Below are 14,488 nucleotides of genomic sequence, written 5' to 3'. Positions count from 1 at the left end.
ACGTCCACGGCTCACTATAGCGAGATTGACCCGATGGTAGGCTTTTCTTTTTAGGTGGCTCCACTCACCTATCAGTTATTTTAATTTAAGCCTCTAGGTCTCACCCCTTCTGGGATCCAAGCACAAAGCTGCAACTCATTTGATCCCATACTCAATGAGTTACACTCAATTACTCGGGGTGGTGGTTGGCTCTGATACCAAATGTTTCAAACCTATGGATAGAACTCACCCTTGAAAATCGGCTTGCAAGGGGAGGGTGCTTAAGAGCTTATAAATACATGGTTAAGCTTATACTTAATCCATGTGGGACACTAGGATCATAATACACCACCAACAGTTACTAGGTTTATGAAAATACTCTTGACCCACACAGGAAATCCAAATGTAGAATAAACTAAAATAATAATGGCCTAATTAACTACCTTGAACACCTAGTCTTGAACCAAAAAGGCTTCTTGAATGTCCTAGAGTGCTTGCTTTGCTCTTAGGCTTCCCAAAAGAGTACTTTATGCTAATGCACCTTAGGAGAGGACATGATAATGTGAGCTTTTCTTTGGAAGTAGTTTCTCAATGTAGTTTTGACATTCAGTTCTTATCTGTTGTTTTATTTTATGCAGATAATCAGGCTGGGTTTAGTTCATACATTACTGCAAAGGTGACATTACTTTTGGTCTGATTGTTATTTCTTTTTCCACTTGGGCTGAAATTTTGTGAGTTCATATTTATGATTTCCTTTGTTTTCCACCCTAGATTCTTGACAGCATCCGAGTCACCATCAGAAATTTTCATGTTGTGTACCAGGATACGCAGAATGACTTGGTAAATCTATTTCTTTGACATATTCCCTGTTTGTTCACTTTACCTTTTTTGTGTTGCATTTTTATTTTTATTTTTTATAGTTCAAATGTAACAAATGGGGGTGGGGGGATGTGAACCCACCCAATCCTCCTTATAAAGGAGATCAGACAATGCCATTGGGCTACAAGGCTCTTGGCTACCTTTTTGGTTATAAGTCATATATTAGTTTCATTAGTGGCTTTGTTGGAGCAATCTTATTGTTTTGTTTAAATGCTACCATTTAAATTGCTAGTTTCAGCATTAATTGCTCTTTGCATATATATACCTATCCAAAAAAATTGCTCTTTGCATATATATATATATATATATATAGTTTACTTAAAAGTTGGGTTGAGAATTTCAATCTTCTTGATTAAGTGTTAAGATTTGTTTTATTTTGTTGCAGTACCATAGTTTATGTCAACAATAACTACTTAAATGTAGTTCAATGTTAGTGTCTCCTTAATATGATTTGGATATGCGGACTGTATATAACATATAGGTAGTGTATACATAGATCTGTTATTTATCAACAACTTTCATATATATAATAAAAGAAAAAAAGAGAAGATTTATCTCATATTTCTTGTTATGAAACATGGAAGCAATTGAAGGTGAAATTGATGGTGCACATTTATTTATTTAGTTATTTTTTATTTTAAAGAAAACAATCAACAATCTTATTTGTATCTCAACAATCTTATTTGTATATTTAAATGGAAGTGAACCTTTATAAATTACCATTCTGACTAATTCTTCATGATTAATCACGTACAATTTTTTATGTTGAAAAATGTTTCCCAGGAACATATTACTTTGGGTTTAAAGCTTTCCAGCTTGACGATTATGAAGCAAAATCCTGTTTGGTAATTTTTTTCGTTTCTTATGTTTTCTGGTAGTTGTATCATTTATTTAAGATGCTAACATTCACCTGACTGAACGGTATAGTGAGGAACCATGCTATTTGACTATTTCTGTTACTGAAATTGCTGATAAGTCCTACTTCTAGAATTCATGAATTTATTTATTTTTTGATAAATTGGATTTCATGGATTTAAATTTAGCTCCATTCTTTGTGTTTGTCTAGTGCTACGGCTTAAACATAAAGCTTAGAATGTTGGATCTGAAGTATTTGTTGAAAAAAGAATCAATGAAACTCTCTAATTTCTTTTGTTGATGTGCATATTGGTTACCTTAGCTTTAGCCGCCCTAGTTTTGTATTCTAGTTTTGATGTTCTCTTAAATTTCATCACTTTGTTTCTTCTTTCTCTCTTTCTTTATTTATTTTAATCTTAGGAAAAGACTAGGGATGGCGCCCACGAGGGTTTGAGTGGAACGGTCAGGGGTAATGGACAAATTCCACTCCAACTAGGAGCGCCCTGTTTCAATTCCTCATGACATACCCTCACTTTCCTGATACCTGGGGTTTACTCTCCATGGGTTTGGCCTTAGCGAGGTTCCATGATACCGAAAAAAAAGAAGATTAGGGATGGCTGAGAATCTTTTATAGTTTCATGATATGTGCTTAGTATTAGTGTTAATTGGCAGTTAATTTTATTGTTCTCCAAATGTCAGGTCATATAATGGATTGGTAAGGGGGGACCAAGTCAACAAAATTGTGGAGATTATTGGTTTGGAAATTTATTGCCGCACATTTCACGGAACAATGGACTTGATGACTCTGGAAAATGCTGGAAACTCCAAATTACGGGGAAATGAAGAATCTGGAGGGAAAAATTGTGACTCCTTATTGGCACCTTGTGATGTATCATTGTCTCTCTTGGTATGAAAATTTGATTTACAATCTTTCATTCACTATATTTTTGTCCATTTTGTATTTTTGGGCCATAGTTGTAACTTGGACTTTAGAAGATTGTTTTTGGCTTTGTGATTTGTTTGTTGAATGACTTATATATCCTTGCAGTCCTGTTGTTCCTTTTTTTTTTGTTGGATATGTTCCTCTTAAGTGGTTTTAGACATCCTTGCAGTCCTATTGTTCCTTTTTTTGGAGGACATTAATTTTATTTTATACGACTGGTTTTTTGTATGTTATACTTCATGTGTCTGTGGTAGACAGCCTATTCAAGGCACAGTAAGAAGTTGGGTGTCCAGACTTGATGCAGTAGGATTTCAAACTGATCTTAGCTTAAAATCCTTGTAACTGTTTTTAGTTTTTCCTTTTTTGACATATCTCTATATAATTTTGTTATTTACTACTTAATTTGAAGTTGTTTGCTTTATTTCCTTTCGTATTGGATTATTAGTTTCTCCTTGATCAATTTGCTTGAAATTGGTCCATTTGGTTGCAGAAGTGGAGGTGATGGTTAGGATACTCTATGAAGGGGTAGTTTGGTGTTTGACATTAGTGTTTCTCTTATGGGAAATGCTAACGGATGCCTTAAGGGTAATGGTTAACAATCCATTTAAAGAAAATTTTTATAGCAAAAGAAAAAAAAAGCAATTAATGTTTTGACAGCTTTTTTCATTTCCCATAAAAGTGGTGTCAAAACTTCTCTAAAATGGATTATTAACCCTTGTCATAAGGGCACTCGTTAATATGACCCTTCTCTTATTTATGTTTTTTTAAGTTGCCTTTGAGACTTTTCTCAGTGGTCAAATCTTGGTTTTGATTACAAATTTTTTATTTGAAATATGTTTTGATTCTTGTAGCATAATGCAGTAATTGGAAAAAAAAAATAAGGATAAAAATTGCTGAGATAAGGTAGGACAACCAATGCTATAGAAGCCAAAGATTAAAATAAGACCTGGAGATATCAAAATGGCAAACAGTTTGCTGCTTGCTTCATTTAGTGGCTCTCTTTCTGATTGGTCTAAGGCTTGGGGACTCACATCTAGTGATTCTATCCTTGTGTTCCTTAGCTCTCTCCTTTGTAATTAAGTTTTTTTGTATTTTTGTTTTTCTCTTTTTTGTACTCTCTGTTTTGCTTTATGCTTTTTCTGCGTAGAGCAGTTTTTTGAATTTACATTTTTCTTACTTATCAAAAAAAAAAAAAAAAAAAGGCAAATAGTTTGATAACAATGGAAGCATAACTTGTTTGATACCCTTATAGTGAATGATAATGCCCATGGTATAGAAAGAACAAAGTTTAGCTACAAAATTAGTTGTAGCTTTAAGTTACAACTTTACTCAATATCTTTTTATAAGAGGTGAATTTTGATAAATTCACCATTAGATTACTTATTCTTTTTATATCTTCCATGTTTGTAAAATTTCAAGAAAATTAAATATCAATAGCTATATCATCAATAAAAATTTTAAATTGCAAGTTTTTGTAATTTAAAATTATGCATAAAATATAAACTTATAGATTATATAATAAATAATATCCGATTAACACAAAATTTGACATATGTATTAAGAGCTTAAAGAACATGCAATTCAATGGTTAGATTTTCAAAATATGTAGTAATATTTATTTTATTGAGTGAGTTTGTAGCATTAAGCTACAGCCAGTTTTGTAGCTAAACTTTATCTGTATAGAAATCTGCACTCTCTCCCACAAGAAAGTAATCAATGATTGAGGGCCTGCTTGTGTGTCTGAGTTGGGGGTAAGGCATGGGGTTGATTTCTTATGAGGGCTGATGTATATTGGGCACAAGTGGGTGGTGTTGGGGAGTATAAGATGCGATGGAAGTTCAGAAGTTCCTATGTTAAGTTGGACGGTTGGACAGATTGTTCTTTCATACGGACTTTGAACCACTTCTAAGGTCCCTTTCTTTAATTGGAACGCAGCCCTAGATTGCTACTTTACTGCTGATAACTTGTAAAAACAGAACACTGTTCGTTATATTCTTATTTGCTATTTATATGTTTAGAAGGGATGGATAATTCATAGATCATTTGCTACTTCCATTGATCATTGCACGGAATCTTGGCTCCTCAGTCTTTTCTTTTGTTAAGTGCATTGGGTTATGCCTGAGTTTATGGTTGACTTGTTGGTTTCTTGGCTTATAAAGTTTGAATGGGAAAGAGCCTAGTTGTTTGGTGAGCAATTTCTTATTGTTTGATGTGGTCTGTATGGCTGTAGAGTAATAACAGGCATTTCAAGATGGATTCTCTATAGGCCTTTACATGGTTTCTCAATCTCTCTTTTAGATTTAATTGACATTTTTAACTTTAAGAATTTTATATGCAATCATCATTTTTTCCTTTTTATGGGTGGCGCCATTGAGTATACTTCCTCTGTATGTGGGTTGCCCCCATTTGGGGTTTTCAGTTGAACTTTGATACTTAACAAAACAAAAGGCCAAGTTTGTGGCACCATTAAGTGGTTGTTTTGTTGCCAATGAGCTCTATGGCATTTCTTCCCTTTATGAGAATGGGTGGAGGGTGCCGTCGTGGGTTCAAAACCAATTGAGTGTGTGTCTAACTTATTGATAAAAAAAAAGAGCTGCTTTGTTCAATTGGGGAATATTGACATTTTATTTTATTTTTGTTTTTTCTTCTTCCCTTTCTGTCTCTTTGTTTTTGTAAGTCTTTAAAAGAAGTTCATTTCTCATTATATAAAAAATATATTGATAATTATTTTTGTATTGATGATACTAATGTTTGTTCTTTCATGTAGGTTAACAGATCAGGAAAGCTTGATAACAATGCACCACAATATTCTATGACCGCTGAGTTAACTGGCTTGGTTGGTTTTTGATTTTTTTTTTTCTAAATTTTAATTAGAAAAAGCTTACAATAATTTTAATTGGCATTTTACTCTTTGTAATTTGCTTTTTATGATTTTATTAGGTCATATCGTTGAATGAGGTTCAGTTGCAGCAAATTTTGGTGTTGTGGGATTATTTAGGCACATGTCATTTGAGAGAGAGGTAAGTTCATTATTTCATTTATATTGTTTTCTGTATTACATTTTTGTAATAATTTTATTGAGAAGTTATTCAGTGTGGATTGTCTATCTTAACAGTTTAAATTGGAATTTTTTTTCTTTATTTAGATTTTTGCTTTTAGCTGGCATCACTGCAAAATTTTTATTTGACTTGATTTGCTTATGATTGGTTTGACATCTTATGTTGGTTTTGGTATTATGACATGATTTGTTTTAAAAAAATGTATGCTAATAATGGACATGTTACACCTTAGAAGTTAACTTTGTATGTTTGCATGTCTTTTTTCAGATTCATAAATAAGTTGATTTATTAAAAAGAAAAACCTAGGTGCTGTTTTTTAGGTTTCCCTCTAAAAATTCAGCCATGTGGTAGTACTTAACTAAAAATACACTTCCATCCCATGAGAAAAAAGCCACATAATTGAATTTTAAGAGGGGAATCTAAGGAATAGCACCTAATTACTGTACCTAAATTTTGTTGTTGAATAAATATTATTACTTATCAAAAAAATTCTTGTAGCGTGGGAAGGCATGGAAATGGAAGGTTAATACATTTGGGTTTGGTCAAGGATCACCTGCATCACTAAGGGGTTTCCCCCCTTCCTCTTAATTATTTTATTTTATTTTATTTTTGGTAATAATTCTTTATGCCTGACACTCATATATACTTGCAGAGATACACATACATAACATGCACAAATTACACTTTAGGGAAGATCAGGAATAGAAATGTTGGTTTTGTTTTTGTCATTTCTGCTTTATTGACCATACTTTGGTGACATTTGTAGATGTAACTTGCAAGTGTTAGTAAACACATGATGTAAGACAAACTGGGATTTGCCTATGTGTGTTTGTTGTGGGTTTAGGGTTTGTAAAGAAGAGGAATTAGAGAGAGAAATTTAGGATGTTCAGGTACCCGTGAACAGTAAATTAGAGAAGGAAAAGAAGAAGAAAACGGAATGAAGAAGAGAAAAGGAGAAGGGAACCACAAAGGCCAACGTGCCTATATTCTCAAACACTCAATAATTTTAATAATCAACTCTCTCCTTCATGTACATTGAGTTCCACACTCCTCACATATATGTATGTATGTATATAAAAGACTCTTTCTTGTACTAGTAGTATTATGCAACTCTTAGTTTGACTAGTAAATCAAAACCTAATTGAATTAAACCAAAGCCCATACATAGAGACCCATAAACTAAATAAGACTTATTAATAAAATAAAACCCATGGCCCATACCCAACAATTGTAAAATTACTAAAATAGCCTTGACTCTAGAATAACCAAATAAAATATAAAACAAAACCTAATTAACTACCATAGACACTTATTCTTGGGCTTTGGCTTAGAGGATATTCTTTTTTGTACCATGCTATGGTTGCGTCATCAACATCTGAAGCTCAAGAGTGGAATATATTTGATCTGTTATTATTGAATTATGTAGGTATGGACGTTATCGTCCCTGGTGTAGTCCTTTATCAAGAAAACTCAATGGTTGGCAGATATTGTGGTGGCACTATGCGCAAGAATCTGTCTTATCAGATGTTCGTAATAAATTAAAGAAAACTTCGTGGAGATACCTTGGACAGCGACTGTAAGTATACATTCTATTGAGATGTAATTTCTAGACATTACACATTGTCAACAAGCATGTGATTTGTTTGATTTGGTTCTTAGTTTGCGCATTTTTAATATGTAATGTGTATGTGTGTTCTTTCTTTGCACATTTTTAATATATTATATTTCTTTATTGTTTGTAATCTTACTTTGAATTTAACTGTCTTACACAATGAATCATATTACAACTGGGTTTAATTCGGAAGAAAAAAAAATCCTACAAATGGGCATATATGTGGTAAATTTTTTGACAAATCATCGTAGTGTCTATCTACTTTCAAAACTTTCAATTAATAGCTGCTTACTAAAAATGACATCTCTTTCTCTCATATATGGAGGGTGAGGTCAGAAGTTCATTCCTCTAAGGTTGCATGCGTTGTGACCAATGAATAACTGTAGATTTGTAGTAGGGTCTTCATAGCCAGTTCCATCCGTTTAACTTATCAGACTGATTCATTTCTGTTAGTGTCAAATGGTATGTGAAATGTAATCTCTAATGCACATGTTGAATCAAGGGCAAAAAGATACGTATCATATGGTTGTATCAAGGATATACTCATGTATCATACAATACATGTGTATGGATTGTATGAATCATATCGAATTTCCGAATCAGTGTATAGTCTGATTCATAAACATGTGCATTTATTTTAGGCCTATCCAAATTTATGCTACATTTTTTTTAGTTATGTGTGAGTGTGTATTTGAGTTTCTTTCTATTCAGCTTGCTTGTATTAAAATTAAAATAGATGTGACATAGCTAGGGGGGCTGGTGCATTCTTCATTAAAGGAGGGTGGATTGGGATTTGTAAACTGAGTACATGTAATCAAACTCTTCTCATTTAATCAAGCTCTCCTAGGGAAATGATTATGAAGATTTGCTAGTTATTGGTGATCTCTTTGTTTTCATTGCCTAGATTCATGTGGGTCATGCCCAAGAAAGTGTTGGATTTATTGTTTGTTGGAAGGGCAGTTTTGTAGGCATAGGTTCAGTGTTATATGGAATGTTGTTCCTCTGTCTCATGTGGTGCCTTGGAGAGAGAGAATTCAAGAACAGTTGACAGCATTGAGCTTCTTTTGCCTAAGTTGGTGTTCCTATTTTTGAAATTCTTTTGGAATGCGGAAACAATTTTTCCTTGTGCTTGTGTAATGTCCTTTATTTATTAATGAATCTTATTTACTTATCCAAAAAAAGAAAAGAAAAGAAAGTGGTACGAAGAATAAGGAGATTTTGAATGGGTCTTTGGGATCTTAAAGATTTTGATATTAGGCGAGAAGTTTACTTTGGATTTATATGGCCAATTGCATTATAGTAGTGGAGTTAGGTAAAATTGGTTACTCATGAGTCATGACATTAATTGGAGTCAATGGGTAGATGCTTTGTCAATTGGACTTTCCTAATCAGTTCAATAACTTTATTGTATTTTTCTTCTTCTTCTTCTTTTTTTGTTTTGGATATTTCAAGCTGTAAGAGCAACTTTTTGTTCTTTTGTTGTATGAGGTTTGTCTCATATAGTTCCTATGTACTAGGAGTTCACTATCTTTTATTTAATGAATTTTATTTCTTATTAATGACAATAGAAGTGCTAGTACGCCTTGACCTTGAAATTATAAATTTTCCTGCTAAGATATTAATTATGAATTAGTTTTTATTCCTCAATGCAGAAGTTATCGTCGGAAGTATAAGAATTTGTACAAGACCAAGCTGGATTTTCTTCGACAAGAACATGTGATGTTCTTCTTCCTTGATAAACACATATACAGTGATACATATGTCAGATATGCTTCAACTTTCTTGCCAAAAGAACATTTTGACTTGTATTAATGTCTGTGTCTTATCTGTACCCTATCCTCTTTCAGTGCACTTCTATCATTCCATTTTGTATGGTTTGGAGTTGGGGTTTGTGGCTGTAAATGATAGCAGTGCAGATATGATTGTCCTTTGAATTTCACATTTCAAGCGATGCCAAATGGCTCTCACATTTGCCAAGGGTTTGATGCTTTAAATGTTGGTGATGATGTCTCTTATGTCCTTTGTGGTACAATTACATCATGTACCAAATCTTGTTGAGTATTTAATATTGCTTAAGCATGCAATTTGATGTAGTAATAGTAATACTGACACACAATCAGCCATAATATCTTCTTCCAATGTTGTAAATATAGAAGCTTATCCAAATAACGCTTTGATTTTCTTTTCCTTCAACTTATCTGATGCTTTTCCTCTAATATAATGGAAGGTTCTCAACATGGACCGTTGTTGAAATTTTATTGGTTCCATATGTGGATTCATATATCATTATTATATGGCATTAACATCTAAGTTAGAATTTGTTTAGTATCTGATCTGCTAGTGGCACTGATGTTCAATTCATGATTACCAGTCAGTTGATGAAGATATTCTTCGAGAATTAGAGCAAATGGAGAAAGAATCAGATGTAGATGATATTTTAAGCTATAGGTCTGCTGCTGAACATGAGCTACAGGTATGAGTTCTACTGATGTGTAGAATAGGAATTTAAATCCACATGTTGTTTTTCAGTTGATCTTTGTAATCATTTGTGAAAAGAAGCACACATAGGTAAAACTTTGATATTCCTAGCTATATTTTATGTTTCCTGCAAGCTGCACATTTCATCTTAATTTTTCTTGTTTGATGTTCGTGCAGGAATTTTCCTCAAAGTATTCAGTGTCTGATATGGGAACAAATGGTTCTAGTGTTGCTGTGGAGAAGTCACGAAGTGATGACTCTTCAGCCAGCAAGTCCCGAGGATGGCTAAATTGGCTGTCCCTTGGTGTGCTTGGTGCTGGAGGGACAGACGATTCAAGTCAATTTTCTGGTGTTGTTTCTGATGAAGTTATAAAGGTACATGTGCCAATTGAGTGCTAGTTGTTAGAATACCAGCAGTAGTTTTCATGATATCAGAGCAAGTGGCCTTGGGTTTGAACTCTGTCTCTACTTACCTCCCATTTAATGTTCAAAATTCCATGTGCTGGCCCACTTATTGAGGTGGTGTCTTGCTCACATGCGAGGGAGAGTGTTAAAATAATTATTAAGTGATTAAATTCACCGTTTCCTTTTAGTTTAAGCTTCTAGGACAAGAAATGGTTTATAAATGGTAAAAAAAATTGTTCTTGTTAACACACATGTATATTATTTATATGTAGGTAATTACACTGATATCACAATTTTACAATTGTATCCTTATCACATACTTATAACAGTTTTTTTAAATTTTTTTTGGACAAGTATATCAGTTCTCAAAAACTAATTACTGACTTTTTGTACAGGATATTTATGAAGCAACAGAATTCTATCCTCCAGTTTTATCCAATGGAGACATTGTTGTGAATGATAAGATCTATCTATGTGCAATCAAGTTCAGCATTCATCAAATTTCTGCAACACTGCAGAGCATGTATGGATGGATGCTTCTCTTCTGCAATTTATAATGCTTTAACTTGTTATTTCTTGAGCATGATAGTGAAATCAACAGCTTCCCTTTCTAACTGCTTTCAATAAACCACTTAGGTTTGTTTTGTATGGCTGCACTTGCTTGATTAATTGGTATTCTGCTTGAGCTTGCATGAGCTGAGCCCAAGTTGAAATTGGATGCATAAAGTTTGGTATATCATCATTTGGCTGAGCCGCTGAGGTCTAGAATTGCTTATTTGTAGATCATTTGCACGTTTGACTTTCATTCTTGGGATCAGATTAGTAAAACCTAAGAAAATTAAGCATAGTCTCACGTCAGCCCCTATATAATCTTTATCATCTTTTAGAAAATTGATAGATGGAAAATAAATAGCAGATGAAATCAACTGACAACTATGGGTCTATTTGGATTTCGCTTATTGCTGAAAACTGAAGATATTGTAGCAAAATAATTTTTAAATGTGTGAATAGTGCCGTAGGACCCAGTTTTAAAGTTGTTTTTCTGAAAAAAGTACTTACGGATCTCGTAAACAGTGCATGGGACCCATTAAAAAACGCTGGATGTAGCTGAAAAATCATTTCAGCTCTATCCAAACGTTCACTATATCATAATCTATGACACCAAAAACGCAACTCAAGAAAATAAAGGTTTGATGTTAAACTTAGAAATGTTGTATGAATCTTTGTTCTAAATTGATAAGGAAACTATGAGAAAGAAAATAAGAAAAGAAAGGAGAAAAGGAGAGGATCATATGAATTGCAATCTCTACTCCCGGGTAATTGTTGAAATGCAGGCACAATGATATATTCCTTCTTATGTTTCTATATCTGGGATGATAGAAGTTAACCTTTTTCTGATATACATGATCCAATCTGTACAAACTCACCATCTCTCATCTAATTCACTGATCTTTTTGCCTTTCCTAGACCATCAGTATCTCATGTCAATGGTTGTAAAGTCTGTAATTGAGAACCATAGCAGCAGGGTATGTTGGTAATTCTGTATAAATTATTTTATAATATTAAGATGTATAAAAATATCTGTGCTCCCTAACCTATGAGTTGAAGTTGCTGCAGCTTGGGCTCCAGATGGTTTAGCAAATGAGCCAGAACTTAAGGTGTTAGTCAGGCACAGTTTATAAATGAGCCAAGCCTGGGCATAAGATTCGCTTTAAACTATTTGTCTTCGTCTAGGTTTGTTATTGTGCCTTTTCACTAATATGGACTGAATTACTAAATAAATGGGTTGCAGAACTTTTTACAGCTTTTTTTGGGGCTTTTAAAAAAAACATGCCCGAACTTGCAGCCATAATGGATTGGAGGCTGTGGGCATTGTTGCTTGGTGGCTAAAAATGTAGAAAAAAAGTGGCACATGTCATATGTGGTTGTTTGTTTTCTATTTTATTAGTTTCTCTAATTTGTATTAATCATATTGGGCTAAGTTGTTGCTAACATCTGGGTTTACTGATTCATCTATTGACTAAATATAAATATGCTTGCACTTGTACTGCTGCTTATTTGTTGGTAAGCATATTATTAATTTGAATTTATTCAAAAACATTGTGCTTTTCCCCCCCCAGAAAGTATGGACAAGAAATTGCTGAGTTGGTTCTTCTTGGGGTAACTATTGAGTGTAAGCTTTTTGAAGAGTCTGCAACCATCAATGCTCTAGTTGAGTCAGGGGAGATGGTTTGTCCATGTAGCAAGAAAGTCATTCTACTTATGAAAATGGTTTGTATTTCTTTCTTGATGAATCAAATGGTCTGTATTTCTCTTTACGCACTCTATTAAAGTTTCATTTGCTTGCAGCAAATGGGTTTGGCCTAAGAATTCATCATTCATTGTGTGACTTAAATTTAATATATATTTCAACATTTATTTTACTGCGTCACTTGATCAGGTAGTACATGTGGTACCAAGTTTTTATTTCCAGAAAAGTCTATTTTGCTGAATGGCTAAGCCCTAGCTTTGTAAAACCTGAGATCTGCTATATTTTAGTACAATAAAAAGAAAGAAGAAAAAAAAAAGGAATTTCAAGTATAAAAACACTACTTTGGTGGACAAGCTGGCTTACATGTAGAAGAATGGTAAAGGATATTTCTAGTAGAGGAAAAAAAATATGGGAAGTCAATTCCCAAGAATAATATTGTCACAGGTCTTTGAGCACATCAGTTATCTTGTCAAAAAAGAAGAAGAAGTTAAGCTGAATGAAAATTTTAGTCTCTCGTTGCAACACAGCTTATTTTTGTTGGTTACATTGGTTTTCTTTAATTGATTGGATAAAAATTCCGTAGCAACTAACGTTGTTTCCAAGTTGGTTGAACCATTAAGTGAAATCAATGGCTTTTACCGAAGTATTTTTGTTATTTATCATGAACTCTGAAACTTAAACTTATCTCATATATTCAGCAATGTACAACTCTGGAACCCAAATTTTATGCTCTCCTCTTATGATCTTTTGAAACTTGTGATTCCTCATGCCAGTGATGCCACTTTCACAGGACCTTATCTTCTACTTACCTTGATAGAGAGAATTCTGAGAGCCACTTATAAAAGGAAAAGGGATAGAATTTTGAGATCCAAGAGCCTTGTAGGCTGTAGCCCAATTGGTTGGCACCTTTTGGTATTTTTAAGACATCTAGGGTTCAAATTCTCCCTCCTCCGTTGTAACTATTGGATTATGAAGAAATAGATAAATTCTGAGACATTTTGAAACTCTCAAACAACTTGCCACATGGAAGCTATAAATAATGATAATTATGAAGAAGCAGCTGCTGCTAATTAATTTTTCAAGTAAAAGACCAGAAGCTACACCTACATCTGACACCAATGAGTTCTAGCTTAAACAGCACCTCTTTCCTGTGTAAGAATTGTATTGAGCATGAAGTCATGGGCAACCACCAGGTCTTTGTGTATACTAATCCCAGAAAATATAGAAGATAAAACCCCTAGTTATTTAACACTACATTGTTTTATTGCTGTTAGTTGATAATCAGTTGAACAAGATTGCTTTTTGTTGATAATCGGTTCTACAATTGTAAATTCTTACAAAATATTCATTGTGATTTTGACTCCTTTTTTAATATTGAGGATATCTTTATCATGTTTGCATTTGCTCCAAATCTTGGAAATTTATCTGAAAACTATTTCCCTTGTCCTGCTCTTGAGCGCACTTTGCCTCTTGCTATGGCTTCTTGCTTTGCAGAATAGTACTGTTATACGTAATGCAGTTTTCCATCTTTCTGGAAGTTGATGTGATCTCATTTGAAACACAAACCAGTTTGTGTTATGATTCTGTTCCATTTACATCCTTTTTTGATCGGATACTTCTAAAGCTATATATTGATATATGCAAGAACCCTTTAATCACCCATATGAATAGCCATTTGTGCCTGAAGTAATTTAATGACATCTTATGAAATCTGTGATTTATATTCGAGTTTCCTTTTCTGGTTTTCATTGCTTTTCATGATCTACTAATTGGAGCCACCATTTGTGATTGACCTTCTCTATTTGCAGCCCATTGTTGAGGAAGGTTTACTGTATGATAAGCAACCTTCCTGTAGCATCCAAGTGGATGTGTCTCCAAACTGCGAGGTTGAGTTGTCAGTAAAGGTAATTATTCCATCTTTTGCTCTTGTATTCCTAGTAATCTAAGAAAATGAGTGCTCAGTCTTTATATCTAGCTTCATTTTGGTACATATTTCTAATGATTGAATTTCTAATTGACAATTTTTA

The 14,488-nt window shown here is 33.5% G+C and overlaps 1 protein-coding gene across 7 annotated transcripts in view; it reads left to right on the top strand.

The window, feature by feature from the left end:
- The window catches only part of LOC115985180, a 53,698-nt gene that overhangs the window by 5,834 nt on the left and 33,376 nt on the right, over nt 1–14,488 (top strand). For 5 of the 7 annotated variants that reach the window (XM_031108143.1, XM_031108142.1, XM_031108144.1 and 2 more), the window contains 13 exons: nt 618–655; nt 751–819; nt 1,642–1,703; nt 2,413–2,620; nt 5,424–5,492; nt 5,597–5,676; nt 7,142–7,291; nt 8,980–9,043; nt 9,699–9,800; nt 9,983–10,180; nt 10,606–10,733; nt 12,331–12,481; nt 14,270–14,365. In XM_031108143.1, the coding sequence (XP_030964003.1) occupies nt 618–655; nt 751–819; nt 1,642–1,703; nt 2,413–2,620; nt 5,424–5,492; nt 5,597–5,676; nt 7,142–7,291; nt 8,980–9,043; nt 9,699–9,800; nt 9,983–10,180; nt 10,606–10,733; nt 12,331–12,481; nt 14,270–14,365 (1,415 nt within the window). Of the gene's footprint in view, nt 1–617; nt 656–750; nt 820–1,641; nt 1,704–2,412; nt 2,621–5,423; nt 5,493–5,596; nt 5,677–7,141; nt 7,292–8,979; nt 9,044–9,698; nt 9,801–9,982; nt 10,181–10,605; nt 10,734–11,797; nt 11,945–12,330; nt 12,482–14,269; nt 14,366–14,488 lie in introns of those variants that run through there. The other 2 variants (XM_031108148.1, XM_031108147.1) reach the window with 2 other exon arrangements.

This window comes from Quercus lobata, chromosome 4, assembly GCF_001633185.2.
Source record: "Quercus lobata isolate SW786 chromosome 4, ValleyOak3.0 Primary Assembly, whole genome shotgun sequence".
Taxonomy (NCBI): domain Eukaryota; kingdom Viridiplantae; phylum Streptophyta; class Magnoliopsida; order Fagales; family Fagaceae; genus Quercus; species Quercus lobata.
Note: the sequence above shows the minus strand (reverse complement) of the source record. Positions and strands in the feature narration are given on the sequence as shown.